The sequence below is a fragment of the Microtus pennsylvanicus genome, chromosome 11, assembly GCF_037038515.1.
Source record: "Microtus pennsylvanicus isolate mMicPen1 chromosome 11, mMicPen1.hap1, whole genome shotgun sequence".
In the NCBI taxonomy this organism is placed as follows: domain Eukaryota; kingdom Metazoa; phylum Chordata; class Mammalia; order Rodentia; family Cricetidae; genus Microtus; species Microtus pennsylvanicus.
The window spans coordinates 74,913,857-74,938,715 of NC_134589.1; the positions used below are offsets into that span (position 1 = coordinate 74,913,857).

Consider the following 24,859-nt stretch of genomic DNA (forward strand, 5'->3'; position numbering starts at 1 on the left):
CACACCACCATGCTTCCTATCATAAAGATACTGAACTGAACCTCTAAAACCATAATTGAGCCAACCCCAATCAAATGGTTTCTTAAGAGTTGCCATGGTCATGGTGTCTCTTCACAGCAATGAAAACCTTAACTAAGAGACTTCCTGAAGAACTGGGCATATGGGTGTGGTAGCACATACTTAAAGCCCCAGACATTGGATGACTGGGGTGGGCAGAGTGCTTACATTCACAAATTGAAGATCAGATTGGGCAAGACACTCTCTCATGTGCACTCAAAAAAAAAAGTGTGTTGAGGCCAATTTTATTACTGAAAACTGAAAACTACAACAAACTAACTCAATCTAGTGATCAACCAGCACCAACCTGCTTGGAGGAACTTAGTGTCCCACAACACACTTGCCTACTTCATCTAAATGTCTTCATCAACAGTTTAAAATTTTCACTGGGGCCATCTAGGAGGACGACTTGGGTCACGCTGACCTGGTATCTCTCACTTCACTCTTCCCCTCCCCCAACATCATCCTTCTGGTTGACTCACCCAGTGGCAGCTGCCATGATGCACCCGCCATCGGCTGCGCTGGCAGAACAGCAATGTGCAGAATCATGGCTCATGCCAAAGTTGTGGCCAATCTCATGGGCCACCGTGGAAGCCACGCCAATGGCATTCTCGGAGTGGTCCTGTTCAGAAAAGATTTCAATTCAAGGTCAGGGTTTTATTCCTGCTCTGCCTACCCTGTCCCCATTTGGTTTTGTTTTGAGACAGGGTTTCTCTGTGTAGACCTGACTGTACTGGCACTCACTCTGTAGACCAGGCTGACCTCGAACTCAGAGATCATCCTGCATCTGCCTCCCAAGTGGTGGTATTAAAGGCGTGCACCACCGCCTGGCTTGCACACCCTTTCGTTACCTGAGCCTGATAGCTTCCACTGATTGCCCTAATGTTGAGCACACTGGCTCTCACTCTAAAACTTGCTATTAATGAGTCTAAAGCCACTGTCTTCACCAGGAAATTACATGCTCAAAAGACTGTGTTTCCTGTGTTCTTTCAAGTTGCAGACTGTGAATGCCCTGTTGATGCAGCCCTGGAACAGCACCCTGAGTTGAACAGTAGCAACACCTGGTTCACTGTTCTCTGAGAGCACCCCATGCACAACCTGGCACAGTGTGAGACCTTAATCATCAAAACAAAAAAAACTTAAAAAAAAAACCATAAAGAACAGAGCTATGGCATAACATAAGTAGAGCTATTGTACTGATGCAAACCTATAGAGAGGCTGAGGCAGGAGGACCATTTGAGCCCAGGCTGTTTGGGCCCACCTCAAAAAACCAACCAGGGGAACAAAAGCAGCGAAAAGGGTATTTATACCAGGCAAGGTGGTGCGGGCCTTTCGTCCCAGCACCTAGAGTTGGAATCAGGAAGAACCAAACTTCAAGGTCACCTTCAGATAGATAGCAAGACTGAGGCCAGCCTGGTCTACCCAGTGATTTCCAGGCCAGCCACAGCTATATAGCCAAACAAGCAAAACAAAACCCCTACTCTCGCTGAGTCAGACTTTCAAAAGACAGAAATTTCCTAACTGTGACTCTTGAGACAGGTGTTCATTTCACAACGCAATACCCGAGGACTCGAGACCCGAACTCTGTCCCACCCCCCACCCCACCCCCCGGGTCCCCACTCTCACTCCTCCAGTCCCTGGTGTGGAATAGTACACGAGAGATCTAGAGGTCTGTCTGTTTATACAATTGCTTAAAAACCAATATAATCTAGGATGAATGAAAATTTAGCATCCTTGGGACCTGATAACTTCATTGGAAATATTTGCTCTTTTTAATGCACTTTAAGTTGGTTTTTCAAAGCTGGCCTCCTGTCTTGAGAGTCACTGTCCCCGTGTGCAGTACCAGTGTATGGTCTGAGACTCACCATGCTAACACCTCCAGACTGGTACACAGAGCACATGGCCATGAGTGGGGCCAGGCCAATGGTAGTACCTTGAAAGGACCTGCCCCTGCAGGAAGGAAAAAGATAGGGATTTCAGGTGAGGGCTGAGAGAGTTGCTCCCCTGGGACAGGCTGCCCCGCTGTGCACTGACCCCACTGACATTCCCAGATTATTCCCAAAGGGGTGAGTCTGGTAACCAGCCAACTGGACAACTTTTAGGGTACCACACCTCTTATTTCCTCTCAGTCGTTCCCTCGGTAGCACAGAAGAAAGGTCACTTTGCCCTCACAATGTGCCCAAAGACTCCGAAAGGAAGAAGGCAGGGCCTGACCAGCTGTGCCCCATTCTTGATTCACAAAGAGGGGTCAGGGGCGGGAGTACAGGGAAAGGGTGGAGCACAGGCTGCGGTGCCCCAGTGAATCACGTTCACGTCCACCGGTGACCAGGGGCCCAGGAAACCGGTGGCATGTGTCATCAGGCAAAAGCTGGGAAGTTGGGAAGCAGCTGTGGAGTTGATGTTTCAGTCCTCAAATCACACACGGGCCAAGGAAACAGCTGCATCTCTCTGGGAGCCTCACAAACCACAGCTGGGGGAGGCCTGAGCTGCTTCCGCCTCTGCTCTTCAGTGACGGTCCTAACATGTCAGCAGCCAGCTTCGCCCCCTCACCCCCAGTTTAACATATCCCTCTCTCTTTGGCACCCAAGCAGAGCAGGCAAGGAGGAATAAATGGATGTCTGATGAACGCCTGCTTCCTAGATGGTGAATGAAGCCCCACTTGTCATTTTACAAACTAACACTCCTTTCTGGAGAAGCCTACTGTAAACAGATTCAAGGTGTTCTAGAGTTCAGGCCAAATGTCTCCGTAAACAAGGACTCGCTCAGTGAGTGGACGGTCCTTAAGTGACCACTCAGGTTTTAGGGACAAGTAAATATTGGCAATCCCAGTTGCTATGAGAGGGTAAATTAAGGTATTAGGGTTGGAATGACTGTTGACTCGGCTGTGTTCAAGGGAAAGGAGCAAAGGCTCATTATCTACGGGAGTTTTGGTATGGCCACCTCACATTACCCTGGAAGGCCAACATCGGTATATCCCGACCCCCTTTGAGGGGCTGTATTCTGTTCTCTCGGAAGCAGTTGAAAACTCAACACAGCCCTTGGCCAGAGCTTCCTCCCACCAAGCCTTCCCATGAGGGTCCTACAGTCTGCCACTTGGCCCTCCCCAGGCACTCAGCCCTGAGACGTTTGGAGAAGCATGAGAAGGAGCTGGGGGCCTGCACCCTGTGATAGTGGTGGGGGTAGCTGATTCGCTAGAAGAACGTTTGTGGCAGGCTGTCAGCTGTGACCAGGAGTCATCCACGGCCCTAGTAGACAGTCACGTGTGCCTCAGCTGATTATGGGTGAAGCTCATTTTCTCACACGGGTGGGAAACACGTCAGAGGACTGTTATCATTCTTAGACTTTTTAACATTTTCGCAAGGCGTGCTGGGTCTGAAAAATGCCTGGTTAATTAGCCAGGGAGCAAGGGAGCTCTTGCACAACTGATTCTCCCCCCTGGGGAAAGACTGGGTGAACTTCGTACCCCACGGCCGGCAGAGTACCCCTTCTGCAGCCAAAGCTGATGCACCACCACCAGAAAAGGCCTACTCACGTGATGAGCTGCGCATTGTCGTGGCTCTTCTGGGCAAGCAGCTTGCGCCTCCAGCTAAGAAAGGACCAGAGGGTAGAGTACGGGTTCTCGGAGACTTCACACTTATCCCCGTGCGTCCACACCTCCAAGCCCACGAGAGCAATCCGGATGTTTAAGGATCGGTAAAACTGCCAAGACACAGAAGGGCCAGGTCCTCTCACTGCCCAGACTAGGAGCTCAGAGCACAGCCACTAGGGTCACTGTGCTGCCACTGGGGTCACTCCTGCCACTGGGGTCAGTCTCCTGCCACTGGGGTCACTCCTGCCACTGGGGTCACTCCTGCCACTGGGGTCACTCCTGCCACTGGGGTCAGTCTCCTGCCACTGGGGTCAGTCTCCTGCCACTGGGGTCACTCCTGCCACTGGGGTCACTCCTGCCACTGGGGTCAGTCTCCTGCCACTGGGGTCACTCCTGCCACTGGGGTCAGTCTCCTGCCACTGGGGTCAGTCTCCTGCCACTGGGGTCAGTCTCCTGCCACTGGGGTCAGTCTCCTGCCACTGGGGTCAGTCTCCTGCCACTGGGGTCACTCCTGCCACTGGGGTCAGTCTCCTGCCACTGGGGTCACTCCTGCCACTGGGGTCACTCCTGCCACTGGGGTCACTCCTGCCACTGGGGTCAGTCTCCTGCCACTGGGGTCAGTCTCCTGCCACTGGGGTCAGTCTCCTGCCACTGGGGTCACTCCTGCCACTGGGGTCAGTCTCCTGCCACTGGGGTCACTCCTGCCACTGGGGTCAGTCTCCTGCCACTGGGGTCACTCCTGCCACTGGGGTCACTCCTGCCACTGGGGTCAGTCTCCTGCCACTGGGGTCAGTCTCCTGCTACTGGGGTCACTCCTGCCACTGGGGTCAGTCTCCTGCCACTGGGGTCACTCCTGCCACTGGGGTCAGTCTCCTGCCACTGGGGTCACTCCTGCCACTGGGGTCAGTCTCCTGCCACTGGCTCCAGGAAGAAGCAAGTAAGATCTTCAGAGAGATGCATTCTGGTGCCCAAACTGGAGTATCTTGCCTTAGAAAACACTGAGGTAAGAAGAGAAAGGAGGGGAAAAAAACCCCACCCATCAAGGGGTTCTTTAATGATCCGACCTTGACGCTACTGAGTCAGTGACTGTGTATGTTGTATGTACATGTGTCCTGTGTGCGCGCATGTACACGTGGAGCCCAAAGGTCGGGGTTGGGCCTTCTGCCATTACTCTCCCCACATCACTGAGACAGGGTCTCTCACTAAACAAGGAGCTCATTGATTCAGTCTGGCTGGCTTGTAAGGTCCAGGGAGGGACCTGTCTCTGTCCCCTAACTCCCCCACCAGCTACACGGTTACAGGCGCAATGCCATCGTGGGTGCTGGGACAGCAGCTCCTTATGCCTGCCTAGCAGGCACTTTATATATCACGCCAAAAACAACAGGGGGGAAAAAACTCTCGTGTACACAGAGGCCACAAAAGGACAGATTACATCAATCAAAAGGGGGAGGTGTCCTCAGCTAAAAATAATAACTGGGGCACCACTGTGTATCAGGCACTTTTCTTGAGCAAGGCAAGGACTCGGGCTTAGAGAAGTTAAGAAATTCGCCCAGCGTCTCAGCAGGAAGACTCTGGAGCCAGGATGAAGTGAGATTATACCTTCAGGGCCCTTGTGACCATCTGCTGCGGGAGAGCTGGGATCATATAGCACACGATCTATATACTATATATACCATAATATACCTATACATACACACACATACATCTCCATCCTTCACTTGCCCCTAAGGGACTGCAGCCGAGATGGGCTCCTGATTGCATCTTGTGCCACATCAATCCTTATAGAAAGCCCAAAGCATCTGGATTGGCTTCACTAAGGAGTGTTTTAGGGAAGTGAACTTGGCTTTGCTTACAGTTAAGGGAAAAGGCTGTGGATTGAGCTCCTGATTCAGCACATGGGTGTCTCCCTTCCAGTTTTAGTGCCACGATGTTCAAGCCCAGGAGCTGGCTCAGCAAGTTGCAGAGGCGCTCGCTCATGTGCCTCACCCTCCTGGGAGCAATTAACCTCGTGTGCTAGGAGGGAAGTTAGAGGCATCTACGCATGGACCATCCAGCAAGGCGCTGGGCTTCCTCCAGCACCTGCGGTCTGCAGCTACCTTCTGTCCTACATCTTTCACTTTGGTTGCTGCTGTTTTGGGTTTGTTTGTTTGTTTGTTTGTTTGATGTGTTTACCAACATACCACTTCCATTTTCCATCAGTGCCTAGAGGTAGGTTCTCACCACCCAGTACAGGAGGAAAATTCCTAAAGCCAGCCAGCCAAGCCCTCCAGCTCCCTGGCCTCCAGGACAATGGCTGATACACAGGTGGCAGAATGACCAGCTTCCTGTAGTCTCCCCTCCACCTCCTGGGGAAAACACACTTTCCCAGATGTTAATCTGGATATATGATCATCGAGATGCCATTGCTGCTGAGGTAGGAGCTGGATCTAGGCCCCTACTATGCCCCTAGAATCTTTCCCTCTAGGGAAAGACTTTCACCTGTTACATGCCAGCGGCCTGTTTCCACAGCTGATGAGGACGAGGGGGTGGGGGTGGGGGGAGGTGGAGTACAAGGCTGAGAACTTTCGGTTTAATGACTTCACAGTGACCAAATTTGCATTTTTCAGCCCTGAATGTTCAAAACTTTTATGGGTCAATGGCTAAGCCGTCTCTCCAGGCCAGCGGCTGGGACCCAGAACTTCTAGCAGGCCAAGAGTTTTAAGCCTTCAAGTTCTACAGTGTCCTGAAATGGTTATCAGAGCCTCAGAGAGACCTGTGACCCAAGGTCAGTGGCAGAGCATCTGCCTTGGATGCATGAAGCCCTGGGTTCAATTATCAATACCGCCCCTTCTCCAGCCCTCGAAAGGAGGCACGTAACCAAAGCGCACACCGAGGTCTACTTTTTAAAGTCCACACTGTTAAACTGTGAAGAAGAGCTCTCACGGCCATGTTCCCTTCTCTGCGCTCTTGGGATGGAACTTGCTTTTACATAGAATCCTTCCAGGTCTGAGATTGTCCTGTTTAGTGCAGCTCAAACCTCTGCTAATTTCCTAAGTGTATATTATCAACGATCCTGACCACAGAAACAGCCATTTGTAGTCTTCCCAGAAGAGGGGATCCTCAGACCGTTTCACATAACAGCTCCAGACAGACGGCACCCTGACTTTTAAAGGTTCTATGTACCTTCTGGGCCTGACCTACTTCAACCCCTCCTAAGTCAAAGGAATGCTAGGCTTTCACCTAGAAGGAACTCTGACACACATCCTCAAAGCCTTCCTAAATTAGGCTCTTCCTCGCCCGCCCGAAGTTCCTCAAGAGCCACTTCAGATGTGAGGAAGGTCAGAGGGACAGGGCTGAGGGTCTGGCTGCTGTTTACTGCCGCCTGCTCCATCTGATCTCTCCATGGGCAGGGGCATAAGATCTCATTCTTACAGATTCCATCAGAAAACCATAAAAATAACTGAAAGCCACTGAGTGAAGCCAATGCTTGTACTTTATAAATTAAAACAAAGCAAAACAAAACCCCCAAACACCCATACAAACCAACAAAACCCCAACACTCAACCCAAAGAAGTTGCTTTCCAGTCAGGGTTCTGCCGTGCTCCCCTCCCCGGCAGCTGTGGCACCGAGCACCCCTTCAAGGACCTGCTGGGGGTGCCCAATTCAGCAATGAGGTGTGACCTCCTGTCCTGCAGACCGTCTCAGGTGCCACTACCTCCCCCAGAGAGCACACCTGGTCTCACCTTATCGACATAGTTGGCGATCTCCATGAGCTTGTGTTTGGTGGCATCCTGGTCACGCCGATTCTTCTGAAACTAAACAGAACCAGGTGAGACCCTCCCACGGCTCTCATCCAAGGACCATTCTGGGACCCGTATGTGCTCTTACCCTCCTGTCTTTGGCGTGCAAGCATTTTTAGGCAATGGTGCTTCCCACAGTTCACCAAGGGTAGGACCTGACAGAGATCCCGCTTGGCACCTCCATCACCAAGCTCAAGACAGCACATGGGGTGGACCCAGTTATTGTCCTGCAGCCCTTCAGGTAAGTCCTGTTTTCCTGTGCTTTGAGTTACAAGGCCTCTGGCTAACTGCTTAGTCAGAAGAGGGACCGACTGGTCTCTCGCCTTGTTCATGACCCCACTAGGACGCCACCTTCCTACATCTTACAGAGCTTCCTGCATGTGGTTGGTTAACCCTGATCTAATGGTTGCTGAGTGACGCTACGGATATGCTGTTGTGCTTAGCACAAAGCGGGGATACAAATGCCACATGGTGACCCCAAGACTACAGGAGCTTCCACTACAATGGGGGAGAGAGCCAGAAATAAGTACAATGACAGATCCTCGAGGTACGCGATTGAAAAGAGCGAAGAAACCCGCTGAGAACTTGCACAGAATAACTGCGGAGGAGGGCCATGCCAATGTCACACAGAGGGTGCCGCCAACGGGACCACGTGGCATCAGCAGACAGGTGCTGCCTAGCTTGCCATTCCAACTGGCAGTGCCTTCTGTAGTGTCTGTGAAGTCAGACATTGATAATCAAGCACAGGAGAGAAGATTGTGCTGTACTCAATTAGAATGTCTGCCTCGAGTCCCAAGAGGAGGCCTCCTATTTACTACTTCTGTCTGAAAAGAAGAACGGGCCTCTTTTGCCTTCAATAAAGAAGGAAGTCGTCAGATAAGATTTCTGACGATTGTAAAGATAAAAAATTGAAAATTGTAACCTCCCCACATCCCAAATGATGGACATCCCTGTCTACTGCTGTTCTTACACAGGGTCTGGATACCCAGTGATTCACTGTAGGTAGCTACTGTGTATGCTCAGCCTCAAGCTCTCCCATGTTTCCTCCCTCCTGCTCCACCAGAATACCCAAAGAAGAAAAAGAACAAACAGCTAAATAAAATAAAACCCTCAAGTGCTTGTTGGGCAAGGGCTGTGTCCCAGCCCTCATACAGAGAAAGGCACCACTTGCCTTTCTCTTGTAGATTCTAGATTATTCCTTGACTTCCTTAAGACCCTCACTCACCAGAAGAGAACCCCACCCCACCGCTATCCTTACCTCCTACAGAGTTAAATTCTAGGACCCTATTGCACAGACCTTTGCGGAATGTTTAATCTAGAAGTTTCCACTAGGAAGACTTCCCGGCTGCTAAACTGGCCCTGTGGCAGAGTATTTCCATTCATCTAGTAAATATTTATTAGAACGCAGCAATGAGATTTCAGGCTTCCAGATAATTTAATCCTGTCCTCAAACAGTAAGGCCCAATAAGGCCACCATAGCTAAGGCAGTGTATCACGTTTCCCAGAAGATTCTGGAGCAGGGTTTGGTAAGCTTACTCTGTAAAACAACGCAGAGTAAACATTTTTCATTCAGTATGGCGGACCACCTGGTTGGGGACCATTACTACCCAGTTCCGCTTGGTGGACCACAACTACCCAGTTCCGCTTGGTGAACCGCAACCACCCAGTTCTGCCTTGGGGCTTAGAAACTTCCAGGCTACCATAAACCAAAGGTTGTGGCTCGCCTCCAGTATACTACTCACAGAAACATGAGGTAGGTTCACATGGCCATGGCTAGAGTTTACAATCCCTGGTCATGAGAAAAATGTGTCTCGGTGTTAGACTTTCTGGGACGGTATGTGAGCCTTTCCCACATGCCTTGCATCCTTCTGGTACCACCAAGTCTCTTAAAGGTCTCTGTCTACAGCCCTTCTTTCCCCTTCTCTGATATAAACCAGACTCTTTGCTCTTACATTCTATTTCACTTGATGAATGAGCAAATGCCCAGAACCACCCAAAGAGCCCTCTTATACTCCGCACACCTATAGAATAGATACGGTCAGAAGCTTCCACCTAGAACTAGGCAGAGAGCCGCTACTGGCTCACTTTTACTGCAGACAGCTCTCTAGACAAGAATACCACAGCCTCAATTCTTGGCACCTGCTATCCCACCCAGAGACCCCCGTTCACTGCCGTGAGTTCAGAGACCAGAGGAGAAGGCTGCTGTGTCTAAATCACAAATACTGCATCCTTACCGTCATTTATCCTCCCATAGTCTCAGATTAACTGTCAGGAATACATGTCTGCCTGCCAATTCTGGGGCTCGCAAATCTTGCCCGGCCTATTGCACCCCAACACGAATCATTCAAAGCCTACGGCTAAGAGCCGTTCATGACCCTGAGAACTGAGAGAGCGCCTCACCTACTAGGAAGTTAAGAGTCACAGCCCTGTAGCAAAGGGGTACAGATGCCTAGGCTACTGATGCTTAAGGTGCACCCTTCCGCAACAGTAAGATTCTCTGGACGGCCCCACGGTCGTGAAGGCACCTTCTAGCAGACACGTTTTCTCCCTGGCTTGCTGTGAGTCTGGACATCAGGAGGCTGAAAGCTCACCATCTTCACCTTCTGTGCCTGCTGGAGACTCACATGCAGTGGTTTTTAAAACCCTGCACCAAGAACCCACTGGGCAAAAGGAGCAATCCTCCTCCTTTTAACTGGAACAGTGGGGTTCCTAGGTGCAGGATCTTGTGTTTTGGGAAAAAATGGTCAAAGACCTCTGTTTCAGATGACACTGGGTGCAAGGCTTAACTGGAGAACTATCCTGGGGGAAGGTGCTTCGCTTTCTCCCAGCAACTGTCAGGGTACAGCGTGGTAAAAGTGATGTGTGGGACAGGGCTGAGTGGGGGGGCCTTTGTCACTGCATTCCCATTCACACGGCACTCTGAGAGAAAACAAAAACCCGAGGACCCACCCACCCGTAGCTTCTGGAGGAAAAACAAAATAATGCCAACATCAGTTCAAAGGCTGAACTTTTCTGAAAGTGACCACAATGGTCTCTCCCTTGAAAGCCCTTCACCTCTGCCCAGTGAGCCCCCCCTTTCTTTAAGGAGCTCAGGGGTCTTTTCTTCCTACCTCTAAGCACTCAAAGGCAGCTTTCAAACTTGGGTTTGAACACTCCCACCCAGCCCCCCGGTACTTCCCCTGATCCACACTGTGGGACTGTGGAAAAGGAAAAGTCACCTAGGTTGAGGCCTCTGGGAAAGCCATAGCTCCAAGTGGAGGGGACCTGAGACAGAGTGATGAGCTCTGCCTTCATGGAAGACAGAAAGTTCTGGTTAACTGTTTAGCCAGGTCACAGAAGTCTGCTTGGCTATGGTTGTATCCCTGCACAATGTGGGACTTGAAGGAAAACTTGGTTAATTGAAATGTGGGTGGTGGGGGCGCGGCCCCTATACCATATTATGTCGGCTGTTGGAAGGAAACAGGACTCTTCTGATTTTGGGATAATTCTCTTTATATCTGAGCTGTCACCATCAACATCGCCACCTCCCTCAGAGAGGCTCTCCCCAGTCCCCTGTGTGCATCCTAGGCATCGCCAAGGGACCACTTCAGCAGCTCTTGTGCTCTAGAACTACAAGGGTTTTGGGCTTCTGCTCTGAACTCCAGAATAAGGGGCGGCTTTGGCTCAGGCTATAACCTGATGCCAAGCACTGTGCCAGCACATCATAGAAGAATCAAGAAGTCACCCAAGAAAGTGAAACAAATGATGGAGCCAGGTGTGAGGTGTTTGTGAAACCTTAGGGCCTGTCCCATTTGAGGGGTCTAAATTAAGGGCTACCCTGCTCTATTGGGCTGGTGGCTCCCAAGATCTCCTGCTGCGCGTTAAAACTACCCCCAAAGTCTTATTCAAACATGGATTGTGGGGTCCCACCCTGACAGTCTGGGGTTGAAGGGATCTGGAACAAGGCTCAGAGATTTGCATTTCTCACGGTTCCCAGGTGCCGCATACGCTGCGGCTCTGGGGACATTTGGGGAACACCAACACGAACATGAAAATAGATACATGTGAGAAAATGGCATCTGATAAACCACAGGGGAACCTGCTACCTTTGTAAGACAGAGGTCTGCAAGATTCTCTGAAGAGCTACAGACCATCCTAAGAACAGATATCAGAACCCCCTCTAAGTCACGCCCTTTTGTCCACACTAAGCGCTCTCCTCAGCTTCTGGTTACGGTTGATTTCTTTTCTCCTGACTGTTTAAAATGGCTGAAAGAGCCCTTGGCCAGATTTAAGGTCAAGTTTATACGATAAACCAGAAAAAGATGAATGCGTCCACATCTCGGCAAAGCAGCCTCAAGAGAGGTTTTTCTGCTGAAATCCACGGCTGACCCCTTACCTCTGAGTAATCAGCCACCAGGTACAGCTCCACGTACTTCATGGACTGTAAGTCTTCCCGTTTCATCTAGGGAAGACACAGAAGCAGATCAGTGCCGTAGAAATGGTTGACTCCAGCTCATCCCAAAAAGCTGCTGAGAAACCATGCTGGTTAATAACCTGTGACCTTCTTTTAACTTTAGGAGTTAGGAACAGTCCTGGCTGCAGCCCACCACCTCCATCTGCAACTGGTTATTGCCAGAGGACTTTCTGAGCCATGGGATCTAATCTTATTTTCTCAAAAACCAAAAAGCCAAACTGGCTAGTACAGGCAAAATCGAGGCCAACAACCCACGAGGGAACGTGCCGGCAGCTTAGTTCCCAAACAACCTTGAGACCATAGGTCTCTGTTTTCACTGTGAACAAAAACCATTCTGTACAGCAGATGAGGTGGCTATTCCAAGAGCGGAAGTAGACATTTTTTTTAACCTTATACAGTTTCAGAAATCAGCATCTCAGAGCATTCTATACACAGTGGTTCTCTTATGTTGGCGTCTCACTAAACAATCCCAAGAAAGAAAGGGTGAGGGGCTTTTCCCTCTTTCTCACCAATCCTCCCTCAATTTAGAAGTACTTCTGGGACCAAAGTAAGGGTGCACAGAGGGGACAAGCTCAGATCAGTCTGCCAGTTCCAGCGAGGACCTAAAAACTCACTCTGCGAGGTTGCTTTTTGGTCTGCTGTGTAAACTGAAGGGCCCAGTCCTTGGCGGTGGGCTCAGAGTGCTCGAACCCACAGTTCCCCGGGGGCAGCTTGAGATGTTCAGATCTGTAAATACGGTGTTGGCTGTCGTTGCCAGGGACAGGCTCGATGATGTAGCTGAGGTTACTTCTCACTACAACCAGTCCTCTGTGGATAAGAGAAGTGGAATCTCCAGTCAGTGCCTATGGTTCTGGAAAAGTCTGTTGCATAGGTTCATATGCTAGATGGTTCTTCACTTTATAATGGACCATGAACCCTTCTGTGAAGGCCTGAGGCAAACGCAGACTTTCTAAAGAGAAACAGACTTGTGTGAAATGGGGCACAGAATCTCAGAGCACTTGGACCTCCCTGAACCATTACGGGGCTTTAGACTGGGACTCCTTAAAACCTCTAAATCTAGCATGACATCTGACAACCATAGGTTAACACTTTAAAGATCCAGGAAAAAGCAATCAGAGAAAGCACAGAGGTCTGAGGCAGAGGTAACCGAGGTTCTAGATTTAGCTCTAAGGCTCAACAATTGCACACTCCCCAAGAAACATCTTGTGTCACCCTGAGCCTCCATTTCCTCATCGCTAAAATAAAAATGGTAACGTACTAACTCATCAGAGCTCTTGAGAGATTAAATAAAGACAAGTGTCCTTGTGCCTGGAAGCCAAGTGGTACTTAACGGCCAGCATTCCTACCCGTCCCAACTGTCCCATGCCAACGAGGCAGCTATCGCTCACTGGTGAGGAAATATCCTTAACTAAGATCTTGACAATCTTTCACCCAGGACGGAACTCAAAGATGTGCGCTAAGTTATCTAATCTCTTCACTCACTGAGAATGCATGTGTTCTAATTATTGCCTAAAACCCACAGGATTCTTGCTGTTGGTATCCACAGGGTCCAGACTCCCAAGAAAACAAAACAAAAAAAATCACAGACATCCCAGACTGTATATAAAATACTGTGTGATTAGTGCATGGCCTATTCATGTCTTCCTAAATATTTTGTATCACCTCTAGATTTTTATAGTGCCAAATAAAATGTAAATGCTGAGGCTGGAGAGATGGTTCAAGAGTTGAGAGCACTTGCTTCTCTTTCGGATTGGTCCGAGTACCCACGTCAGACAGTTCAGATTGCCTATTACTCCAGCTCCAGGGGACCTGATGCTCTCTCTTGGTTTCTACAGGCCTTGCACACACATGATGCACATGCATATACTCAGGCACACACACATATACATTAAATAAATAATAAAACTTTTTTTGTTGTTGTTTTTCAAGACAGGGTTTCTCTATAGCTTTGGAGCCTGTCCTGGAACTAGCTCTTCTAGACCAAGCTGACCTCAGACTCACTCACAGAGAACCACCTCCCTCTGCCTCCCAAGTGCAGGGATTAAAGGTGTGTGCCACTGCCCCCCCCGGCTGAAAACGTTTAAAATGGAAAAAAAATATGCTAAAGATATCATATTGTTTAGAGAATAATGACAAGAAAAATATACGTGTTCAAGAAAATATTTTTGCAAGAATATTTGATTCACTGTTGGTTGAATCTCTGGAAATGGAACACACAGGCAAAGAGGAACAATGGTGTTCGTGGTTGTTGGAAAGACAGCCGTTCTCGCTATGCATCTGGCACCGCGAGAGTTGTTGAGGATGGCAACAGGAGCCAGCACGGTGCCTGCTGTGCTGAAGAACAGAGTGAGCAGGGAGTAGTCACTGTGACTCAGGACCTGTCATCAGCCCTGGCAGACACCCATGGATGAGATGCAGCTGCTTCCAGGGCTGCCCTACTGAAGCCTCTGGAGCTGTCTACATTCGGAGAGCACTTACTGCCCGTGGCTTCACAACAATCAATGGAGGCTCCGTTATCTCATCTGTTAAGATCTATGATGCTCCAACCTTCCACTGTGATGTGGGAATGAAATAAGAGCAATGGTCTGCGAATTATGTGTCACATGGCTAGTTATGTCTCAGTAAACCGTGTCTAAGGGTGGACGGGGCCCAAATGCCTTCTCTGCCATCTTATCTCCTAGGGAAAGAGTATCCTACCACAGTCAGGCCAGTCGGGCCGTGGCTAGTCACACTTCTGAAGAGTGTTCCTGGCATCATCAACCATGGTCAAGAGTAAATGTGTTATGGCCTTTGAACCTACTCTCTAAACTGCCACCCTCTATCCAGAGAAAGAAGCGAGACAGCCAAGTCATGGGCTCTTGACTCTGGGATAGATGAGCCAGGACTGAATCCCCAGGATGCTGGCAGCATGTTACCTAGGCTCCCATCCCTTCGAGCTCTCCAAACCAAAGGCATCCTCAGCTCAGCTCTGGCACCTGAGTGGCAGGGCTTCCCAATGTCCACCCACCTTTGTCCTCCTGGGATGCATGGATGCCCACCCAGGTTCTGTCCTTTAGTAAGAGCTCATGACTCTCTCAGGAAAGGCAGCACAGACTCTAGTGGGCAGGAGACCTTTCCTGACCTCATCCCTTGCTGACCTCATGGCAGTACCAGGAAGCCTGTCAACTTCCTGACTGCCTTCTGGCTGACACAGCAACAGTCACCTGGCCTATGGTGAGATACCTAAGGCGTTCCCTTAACAGTGAGGATGGAGGGCAAAGAGCAAGGGCCACAGTCACTTCCCCAACTCCACACAGGAAAGGGCAGAGACCAGGGCAACCTAGGCATCCTGTTTTCAGCTATCTCCACATCCCAGCTGACCAGGGCCTCTCTCATCATTCCAGTTTCCTCTGAATGGCTACAATGTTGGCCATACAATGAGGTGGAACACAAACCGGCTAGTGTTCCTGTGTGCACCAATATTACACCCAGTGAGTGGAAAGTTACCCACAGGAATCTGTGAAAGCCTGAACATGGGGCCACAATGCATAACGTTGATTTGCTGTGATATGAACAAGACCTTGGTCAAAGGGTCAGAGGTCAACAGGAACTTGGCAGCAGGTTGGGTAATAGTCATCATAGTGGCTATAACTTTTTGAGCTTCTCTATGGGCCAGGCACCAAGCTGATGAGTGTTTTATTTCTCATACCGACTTCTCTGACCCTTACAAATATTATTCCCATGGTACAAATAAAAAAAAAACCTATGTTCATGGTGAGTTCCCGATAGAACATCCCCATTGTCTCAGTGTGTGGGTGCACCCCTTGCGGTCCTGAGTTCCTTGCTCATGCTCTCTCTCCTTCTGCTCCTGATTTGGACCTTGAGATTTCTGTCTGGGAACTCACCAAGGCCAGCTGGCCTGGGTCTGAAAAAGCCTGGGATAAAACTGGACTCGCTGAACATAGCGGGCAATGAGGACTACTGAGAACTCAAGAACAATGGCAATGGGTTTTTGATCCTATTGCACGTACTGGCTTTGTGGGAGCCTAGGCAGTTTGGACGCTCACCTTACTAAACCTGGATGGAGGTGGGTGGTCCTTGGACTTCCCACAGGGCAGGGAACCCTGATTGCTCTTTGGGCTGATGAGGGAGGGGGACTTGGTTGGGGGAGGGGGAGGGAAATGGGAGGCGGTAGCGGGGAAGAGACAGAAATCTTTAATAAATAAATTAATTAAAAAAAAAAACTTACGTTCAAGATTAATTGACCCACCGAAATTCACACAAGTAGTAAAGAATTAAAACGGGGGTGAACCTCAGCATTCTGGTTCTACACCCCACAACCTTCACCCCAACCTCTTACTGTCTGTCGTAAGAGCCCTAGAGAATGGGTTCAGAGAGACACGCATGCCTTGCGTGCATATATTGCTATAGGTGATGGCACCAGCTACTCCCCTCTGATGTGAGGCCAGGCAGAAAATGCAACTGGCTTTGTCTATGGAATCCCAGTTCCTGGGAGAGGACAGGAAGCACTGGTCCTCCCTCCTCCTCAGATACTGTTTGCTGTGTGCTAACTAACCACATGCCCCACAGACTGTATATGTTAATCTCTCTTCATTCCACACCACGTTATAAGGCTGGCAGCATCATGGACCTCACTTTATCAATGAGGAGTCTGAGACCCGGGGAATTAGAATCGGAAGCTTTCACCTAGGGCCAAGGACTTCATGGACACAGTCTCTGTTCCCTTGAGCTCTATGCATCTGCCTCCACTGGTAAGCTCTGCACCTGCACTCAGAGATCCCCAGACCAGAACTTCCAAACTATCCACTACTCTACAGAAGGTACCCAAGCTATCCCAGGAGACTCAGGCCCAAGTGTCTGCACTTAGTCCCATGGGCAAAGCTCTGAGACACGCAGAAACTTCAGTCAGGAGTCCACGCTCTTGCCTGTGTTTTCATGGTGCTTGAACAACTGCCTCAAGAAGTAGGAAGTCTGAGCATCTCAAGCTTGGGACAACCGCTGAGGTTATCCCTTCCAGCAACAGGATTCAGCAACCCCTTCCCTATCCCAGCCCCAGTAAAGCCCTTGGAGACTGACCCCAGGAAGGAGCAGGGACCTTCAGGTAGGATTACTAAGAGCTGGAAAGGTGGTGTCACGTGCCTGGCACTGTCCAGCAGACTCCAGCTTTGTTGATGGGGACTCTCTCCTGCCACCAACCCACAAGTCACCTAGACGCCTCCCCCCACACCCCACCCCCACAAGTCACCTAGACGCTCCCCCCCCCCCCACACACAGTCACCCATCTTTTAACCTAAGAGCCTCAGCTGATTCAATTTGCTAAATGTTAGCTCTGGCAGAGGCAGAGATCAAAAGTGGGACCGAGAACCCAAAAGGCAGAGGGCCAGGATGCTACTCTCTAACCTATTCCTCATCATTAAGAGAATGAGAAACAAAATAAATCATAAAATAAGATCATATAGAACCCAGGCAGGCCAACCAGTCAGGAAATAATAGATTCAGGCTTAACCCACAAATCACTGCAGGACTCACTCAAATACATCTTTCATGACAGGGGAGAGGAGCCACTCCAGAAGCTGTCCATTAAACACACCGTTGCACATCCACATCCCATCATAGAGAGAGACCCCAAGAGGCAGCAGCCCTGCGGTCCTGCTCCCCATCACTCTCCCAACCTGCACCCACATTAACAGGTCACAGGGAACTTCCAAGGCAGCACAGGGAGAAGAGAGGCACCTGGTCCTGAGTTCCTGCTGGGACAGAGGCAGAGCGCAAGCAGCAGCGAACACAGAGTCAGGAAGGAGACATCCTGGATTAGGATCCTGGCCCTGCTGTCTCTCCCAGAGCAGCTGTGTTAACAGTCTAAAGAAATCAGATGGTGCTCACTGACAACCAGGGACCATTCTCCAAGAAAGCCAGGAGTCCTGGAAGCGCGTTGTGCAAACGAGATACAAAACATTTGGTTGGGAAGCTGTTCAGCACGGAGTACCTGATGTGAGGCAGGACTGTTCTAGCCTCTGAGGACACAGCACAAGCCAACCAAAGATCTTGCTGTCAAGGAGATGGGGTGGATCACCTAACGTGAACCCACCAAAGGCATCAATATCTCTGCTCCCATCTTACAGGGCAGAAAACTGAGACTTCAGGAGTATATCAGCATCAACCGGGGCCGGTGAAATGACTAAGCTACGGTAAGGCTCTAGCTACACAAACCTGGGCTCAATCCTTGGAAGCCATGTTAAGATGGAAGGAGAGAATAGACTTCATGAAGTTATCCTCTGACCTCAACATGAGCACCTCCCCACACCACACACACATACTTATCATATACAATAATAATAAATAAAGTCATTTTAAAGGACTGTGTTAGCTGGCAGGTATGTGTTCATGTGGGAAACATATGGAAGCCAAATTTTTTAAAGACTAAGTCTCTCCACGGCCCGGTGCTCACCAATTAAGCTATGCTAGCTGACCAGCCATTTGCATCATCATACCCAGCTTAAAAAAAAAAAAGTCGGTGCTGGGAAATTGAACTCGGATCTTCAGACTTGTGTGACAAGTACTTTACCAACTGAGCCGTCTCCCCAGCCCTAATCGCCAGCTTTTAGACTCAGAAGGGTCTGCCTCTGGAGACCTTGTCACAGTGTAAGGGTCCTGTCATCCGAGGACTTATTCCAGGATGAGGCAGATGATCATCATGCAGAGGAAAGTCATGGCTTTCGGGGAAGGACTTCTTCCTGTCCCCATACTCTGCTTCTCCTCCTCTCAGAGTCCAGGGCTTCCCAAGATAAAGGGTACTTTTATGATTCTAGTCTACTCGAGTTTGAGAAGTGAAGAAATCCCAGGGTGGGTGGGGAAGTTGCTCAAGAGACACTGAGTGAGTTAACAGAAAGCCTGAGGTAGATCCTAGGTTGCTCATTTCCAGAGTCCTGGTTCTGGACTGAGTGTCTTACCAACCCTGCTATCCACACCCTTCCCAAGCACTTAGCGAGCTATTACGATAGAGTAAGGCCCAGAGGAAGGACCGGACCAGTCTGGCCAAGGTGAAGACAAGGGCAAAAGTAAGTGTGGAAGACAGAGCTGGTGGGGGTGTCACACCACCAGGAAGGGGAGTGGCAGAGCACACTCAGAGCCCTGGAATGGCAGTGCTGAATGCATTCCAGTCCATGGTGTGCACATTTGGACAAGTTATGCCCCACCCAACCTCAGAGTCTCTCCCTAGAGCACAGGATGGGAGTCCAGGAGCCGGTCAGCCTGGTAGGGTCCCAGATGTTGGCTGAGAGAAACACTGTGACCATCAAGCTGACCCATCAAGCAGATCTGGGGGGATTATTTATTGTTTATCATTGAGAGGCTGTCTCTATAATTCAACTCACCAGACTTTAATACATAAGAGTTTATGGCCCTGTTAAAGTAATGGGACAGATTCCTATGCACCTGAGACTTAGTTCTGTGTTAGAAACATCACAAGACTGGACTGCGTGCTTGGGATGACTTCACTTGTACATAGTAGACAATGCAGGTCCATTATGTACACCCGAACAGTGACGTGAACGAGAATGGGTTTGGGCGGAAGGATGGAGAAGGTAGAACTTTAGTTTTTAGCTTCAGTCTTGTACAGTTTGGATGTTTAACCCTAAACCTGTACTCATTTTTCAGTGAGTATTGTTTAAAAAATTAAACAACGACAACAAAAACCCACCTCCCCAACAATGGACGGGAAACATACAGGTTTAGTCAAAGACATCACAGCCCCAGTACCGGCTAAACTTTCCTACAAGCGATCATCAGACCTTCCGTTTAGTCTGTGGGTTCGATGTGGAGACGCATCTGCACAGGCAGGGTGTTGTGGCGACATTTACAAGACAGGATTTTAGTGTGAGGCAGGCTTGAGGGTATGGACACCTGACACCTTCAATGAAGCGGAGATCCCCAGCTGGGATGCTATGTGGAGATCTCTGGGGGGCAAATTCTTTGGACTATCGTCTCTCCGACTAAGACTGTTCTGCCTCACCATGGACTCCAGAGCCAGCAGAGAAGTGCTGAGCTCTCCGAAACCCTGAGCCAAATTTCCCATTTAAACTGTTTACTTTAAACACTTAGTCGTGAGCAGACTAACACAGATGGTTTGCTGCGTCTTTGATGAGATTCACAGCCACTGATTAACCCAATTCCCAAGGTGACTGGGGTCCAAACAAAGTTATAAAACATTTTCTATTATATAGCAAGGTTCCTCTTGCCGAGAGTATTTCCAAAAGAATGCATAGGAAACTGGTGATTTGTGAGGTAAGTTAGGAGAAACAGTTGGGAAAGAGGTGAGAAAGAGTGCTGCCTCTCATTATATCCTCAAATGGTCTTTAACATTTGGATTTATTTTGCTGTGATCAGGTATTTTTCTTTAATGATAAACTGACTTACAGAGTACTCAAGAGAGACGAGGCTCCGGTAACCATCCAGTGGTTCTCAACCTGTGAGTCACGACTCCTTTGGTTGAACAACCCTTTTACAGGAGTCCCATATCAGATATTCACATTCCGGTTCACAACAGTAACAAAATCACAGTTACGCAGTAGCAACAAAAATAATTGTATGGCTGAGGGGTTAACCACAGCATGAGGAGATGTATTAAAGGGTCACAGCATGAGGAAAGTTAGGAATCGCTGGTCTAGGCTGTACTGGCTCCTTTCATTTTCCGCCTGAAGAGCCTGCCTAGCATATATCCTATCCATTTTCTCCAGACACAGGAGTACACTACCAGGAGAGATGAATGGTTGCTATGGAAACTCCCCATGGCAATATCAGGCTTCTGGAGCCTTGGGAAACTATTCGGATTTAAACACTGCTGTCATTCCTGCCTCTGCTCCAGGGACCCAGTGTGGCTGCCTTGCAAGTCTCTGGCTCATAATTTAACCTCGTTCTCTTAGCCTGTGGAAGGAGGAGAGGGCTGGGAAAGAAAGGCATGTAGACCCCACCAGATGGAAGCCTGCAAAACAGAACCACATGGGCAGCTCGGGGAGCTTCCCCATCAGCCCGACTTCTGGAATGACTTACAAGAGGCCAAGCCAAGAGCGTTCCCACTGCTCCAGTCCCAGAAGGGACAAAGGAAGAGGCAGAGAGAAGCAGGTCACACCTGCTGGTTCCCTTTCCTCCTTCCTGGGACAGCCGTTGTTTACTTGCGGGCTGCAGGTGGCAGGGGCTGAGCCTATAAACACCACTGAGAAGCCAGTTGGCTTGGCTGGAGGAGGCCACTTGAGTGGAGGATATGAGACCACTGTTAATCACCTCCCAGCCAAACCCGATTTCCTGCCTAATTCCCTCGGGCAACGCGCCACACAAATGTGAACCAACTCATAAACAGACATGAGACCTGCGGCCAGAAGGGCCCTCGGTTATATCTGGGGGCAGGGAAAAGCTAAGTCCTGGAACACATCTTGTGAAGTGCTGCAAAATCAATGAAACACGTAGTCTCCACCATACCTATCACTGGTGCCCTGAGAACACAAAATTATAACACCGCCATCTGCCAGTGTAGGACATGGCATATATTAACAAACGACAGAAGCAGCCACTGATTCAAAGAAGGGGAAAAACCACCTCCTACCAGCTCCTGAGAGCCACCAGTGAGCCCGCTCATATTCCCAATTCTGCCTTTGGTAGTAACACTGAGTAGGTAGTTTATCAGTAGTGAGCGCCTTGCCCCGGGCATATAGTTGGCTACCACCAACCAAGGATTTCTGGTATTCCTGGAGTTAGCACCCTGAGTTCAAGTTCCATGCAGTGCAGGCCATTTGTGTAGATAAGAGCCCAGATTTTTCAAACAAGCAAGGAAAGATATAGCATGGGGCTAAGGAGTTGCAGAAGACCCAGGTTGCGTTCCCAGCATCCCCATGGTGGCTCACAACCCTCTGTGGCTCTGCCTCCATGGGATGTGATGCCCTCTCCCACCTCCCCCCAGACACGTGCTGTTCTTGACTCAAACGCAGGTGGTTTGGTTCATCTAGTTGGAACTCTCCAGTTGATTTTCTGTCTCGAAAATTTCCTCTCCTTCCTTGCTACACCTCTCTTCCCTGACGTCCCGATTCTGGCTACCCAACCTGAAAGGTCTTCTACCATGGAGTGAACAGGTGGGAGGAATGAGGAACGTCAGCTTCAAGTCTACCAACATCTCACTTGTTTTCTGTCTCTCTTTGCTTTCATTTCTAGGATCTCACTGACCATGGAGGAACTGTTCCCTCATGGTTACCCAACTCCTAGAGAGACATTTTCGCCAGCTACAGTGCCTTTCAGTATAAGCCAACCAATAGCCCAGGGCCCAGCTACCATCTTGCCTTGGTTTCTCTCCCTCTGGGTCACAATCCACCTACCCATGGGGTTGGGTACCAAACGACTTCATGGACCCCATGTCCCAGAGCTACTGAAGTTACACAGAGCGGCCACTCCTCAGCCTGCACGCCAAGCTCATCCACTCCTTCCCTGCACTAACCCATTCCGCCCCCAGCTTTCTGTCTCTTCACACCCCTGGGCTTTCCCACGCCTCCCCCCCATGGATTAGAATGCCTCTTTCTACTGTGACTTACTGCCTGCCAGTTACACCCGACAGACAGCTCTTTATTGATGCTAAGCTTCCAGTCATGGTTGTCTCTTGACTCGTTAGCAGTACCATCCATAAATAAGAGAACTCAGATCTTAGCACATCAAACTCTTCATGAAAGGGAAACCCAAACCCAGTGTCTGTGTGACAGCTCACAAGCTTGGCCCCTGTCAGAGTGTAGACACATGCCCAGGGGCCTCCTGTCCAAGGCCCTTGCCCTGGGTTAACCTTGCCCATCTTCCTGGGGAGTGTACCATTCATCCGCAGCAGCTTCAGGGTCTCTTACCTAATTCCCCGGCAGGTGCTGAGCGTGACGCTGGATTCTTCTGCTTCCCTCACGGTCCCGTGGTAAAAGCAGTGATCCTGGCAAACAGAAAGTGCTCAATGTCAAATGGTGCCGATAAACATGACGATGTTAATGTCTCATGAATGACAGGTGAAGGCTTAGTTCCTTACCAAGCCTGATCTTGCAACCTTGCAGGATCTTATAACCTGCAAAAAGCTTCCAAATGACCTCTGTTTGGTTCTTACAGAAGCCTAAGAGATAGCACAGGACAGACGTCTCCGGTCCTACTGAGTAGACAGAAATGTCGAGGCTCACAGGTTGGAGAACCCAGTTTCAAATCTGACATTTCTGACTCAGACTCGGGGAACAGTCTTCTGGAAGATCCAGTTTCTCACTGATGTCGCCTTTGTAGCTCACTATCGTGGATTGGATAGTGTCCTAGAATCTAACTTCATTTGTAAATAGGGTTTTGATCATGTCATTAAATTAAATTAAAATGTGGTCACAATTGATGAGAATAGGTCATAAATCTAATGGCCTCGTTTACCTATCAGAAGAAAGGACACAAAAGATATATAAGGGGAGAAGCCACCTGAAGAAAGAAGCAAAGACGGACGTGATGTGTAACACAGGACAAGGAGCACTATGGAGTTAGAGGAAGAAAGGGAGGACTCTTCCCTGGGGGCCTTACAGAGAGAGCACAACCCCTTCCAACAACTTGGTGTTGGACGGTCAGCCTGCAAAATGGAGGGAGAACCAAGTTCTCTTGTTTTAACCTCCCCATTCACAGCACTTTGTTAGGGCAGCCTCAAGATCTGAACACAGTTCAGATGCTTCTTCTCCCCTGAATCCTCCACACCTGGACTCTCCTTCCTGAGACCCTAGCTCCATGACGCCTGACGCTATTCTCTTGTCATGGCACCTGACGCTATTCTCTTGTCATGGCACCTGACGCTATTCTCTTGTCATGGCGCCTGACGCTATTCTCTCGTCATGACGCCTGACGCTATTCTCTCGTCATGGCGCCTGACGCTATTCTCTTGTCATGGCGCCTGACGCTATTCTCTCGTCATGACGCCTGATGCTATTCTCTCGTCATGATGCCTCACAGGCATCTAGTCCCCCAAAACCAGCTGGAGCTTTCCATCTTTATAAACACCAAGAACCACCACATGCAGGCCCTGGACAAGGCTTCAGAGATGCAGTGAGAAAATGGACACACAGCTCTAGTCCCTGGGGTTTACAGCCTTGTGGAAGCAAGTCATTGCTAATTAGGAAGCTGTGGTGAATGAGAAATGTACCTCCTCTACCCCCACCACAGTTCAAGTATTTAAACACTTGGGGATGCTACTCGGGTAGGTAGTACAGCCTTGATGGAGGAGGTACATCACTGGAGGACGGGATTTGGGGTTTTATAGCCTCCCCCACCTCCAGCTTGCTCTCTCTGCTTCATGTTTGTGGCTGAAGATGTGATCTTTCAGCCTCCTGCCTGGCTGCCTGCTGCTATACAATTATAGACTAGCCTTCTGGAACCTTAAACCCAAATAAACTCCTCCTTCTGTAAGTTGCTTCTAGCCATGGTGTTTTATCCCAGGAACAAAAAGCAAGTGATACAGATGTCAAACACACACAGCTATGGATAAAAGTTTGTGGTAGCAGAGAAGGGTTTGCTCACTAGGCTAATCACAGCAACCAGGAAAGAGCACTTCTAAGAGTGCCTCGTGCCCATGTGCTATACCAGACTGTCCCCCTCCCCAAAACAGGTGGTCAGCAATAGGGGTCGGAATGGGTAAGTCAGCCAGAATAGACAGAGGTAAAACTGGGAATAAAGCCAGATTCTTAAAAGGGCTTCTCTAACACCCTGAGTTTAAGCGGCAGTCACAAATTCCCAGGCTAGCCCTGTATAACAACCCAAGAGCCTCATCTCCAGAATGTGCTGTTTGCAGTTGTTTCCTTGTGGGGGTATCCAGAAGGCAAACCCACATATCTGAGTTCGCTTCCCTCCCACCTCTAACCCTGAAAAGAGCTCCGTAATTAAACTGAAGCTGTTTGGCACAGCCAAACCAGCCATACATCCAGGCACCCACATGGACCAGCGGTGGAAATG

The 24,859-nt window shown here is 49.5% G+C and overlaps 1 protein-coding gene across 1 annotated transcript in view; it reads right to left on the reverse strand.

Moving 5' to 3' along the window:
• The window catches only part of Adam19 (ADAM metallopeptidase domain 19), an 85,945-nt gene that overhangs the window by 22,702 nt on the left and 38,384 nt on the right, over nt 1-24,859 (reverse strand). Inside the window, exons 5-11 of the mRNA XM_075992855.1 lie at nt 22,753-22,829; nt 12,493-12,685; nt 11,801-11,866; nt 7,369-7,440; nt 3,590-3,756; nt 1,923-2,007; nt 540-679 (exon numbers count right to left, since the gene is read on the reverse strand). Coding sequence (XP_075848970.1) covers nt 540-679; nt 1,923-2,007; nt 3,590-3,756; nt 7,369-7,440; nt 11,801-11,866; nt 12,493-12,685; nt 22,753-22,829 — 800 coding nt within the window. The remainder of the gene's footprint in view (nt 1-539; nt 680-1,922; nt 2,008-3,589; nt 3,757-7,368; nt 7,441-11,800; nt 11,867-12,492; nt 12,686-22,752; nt 22,830-24,859) is intronic.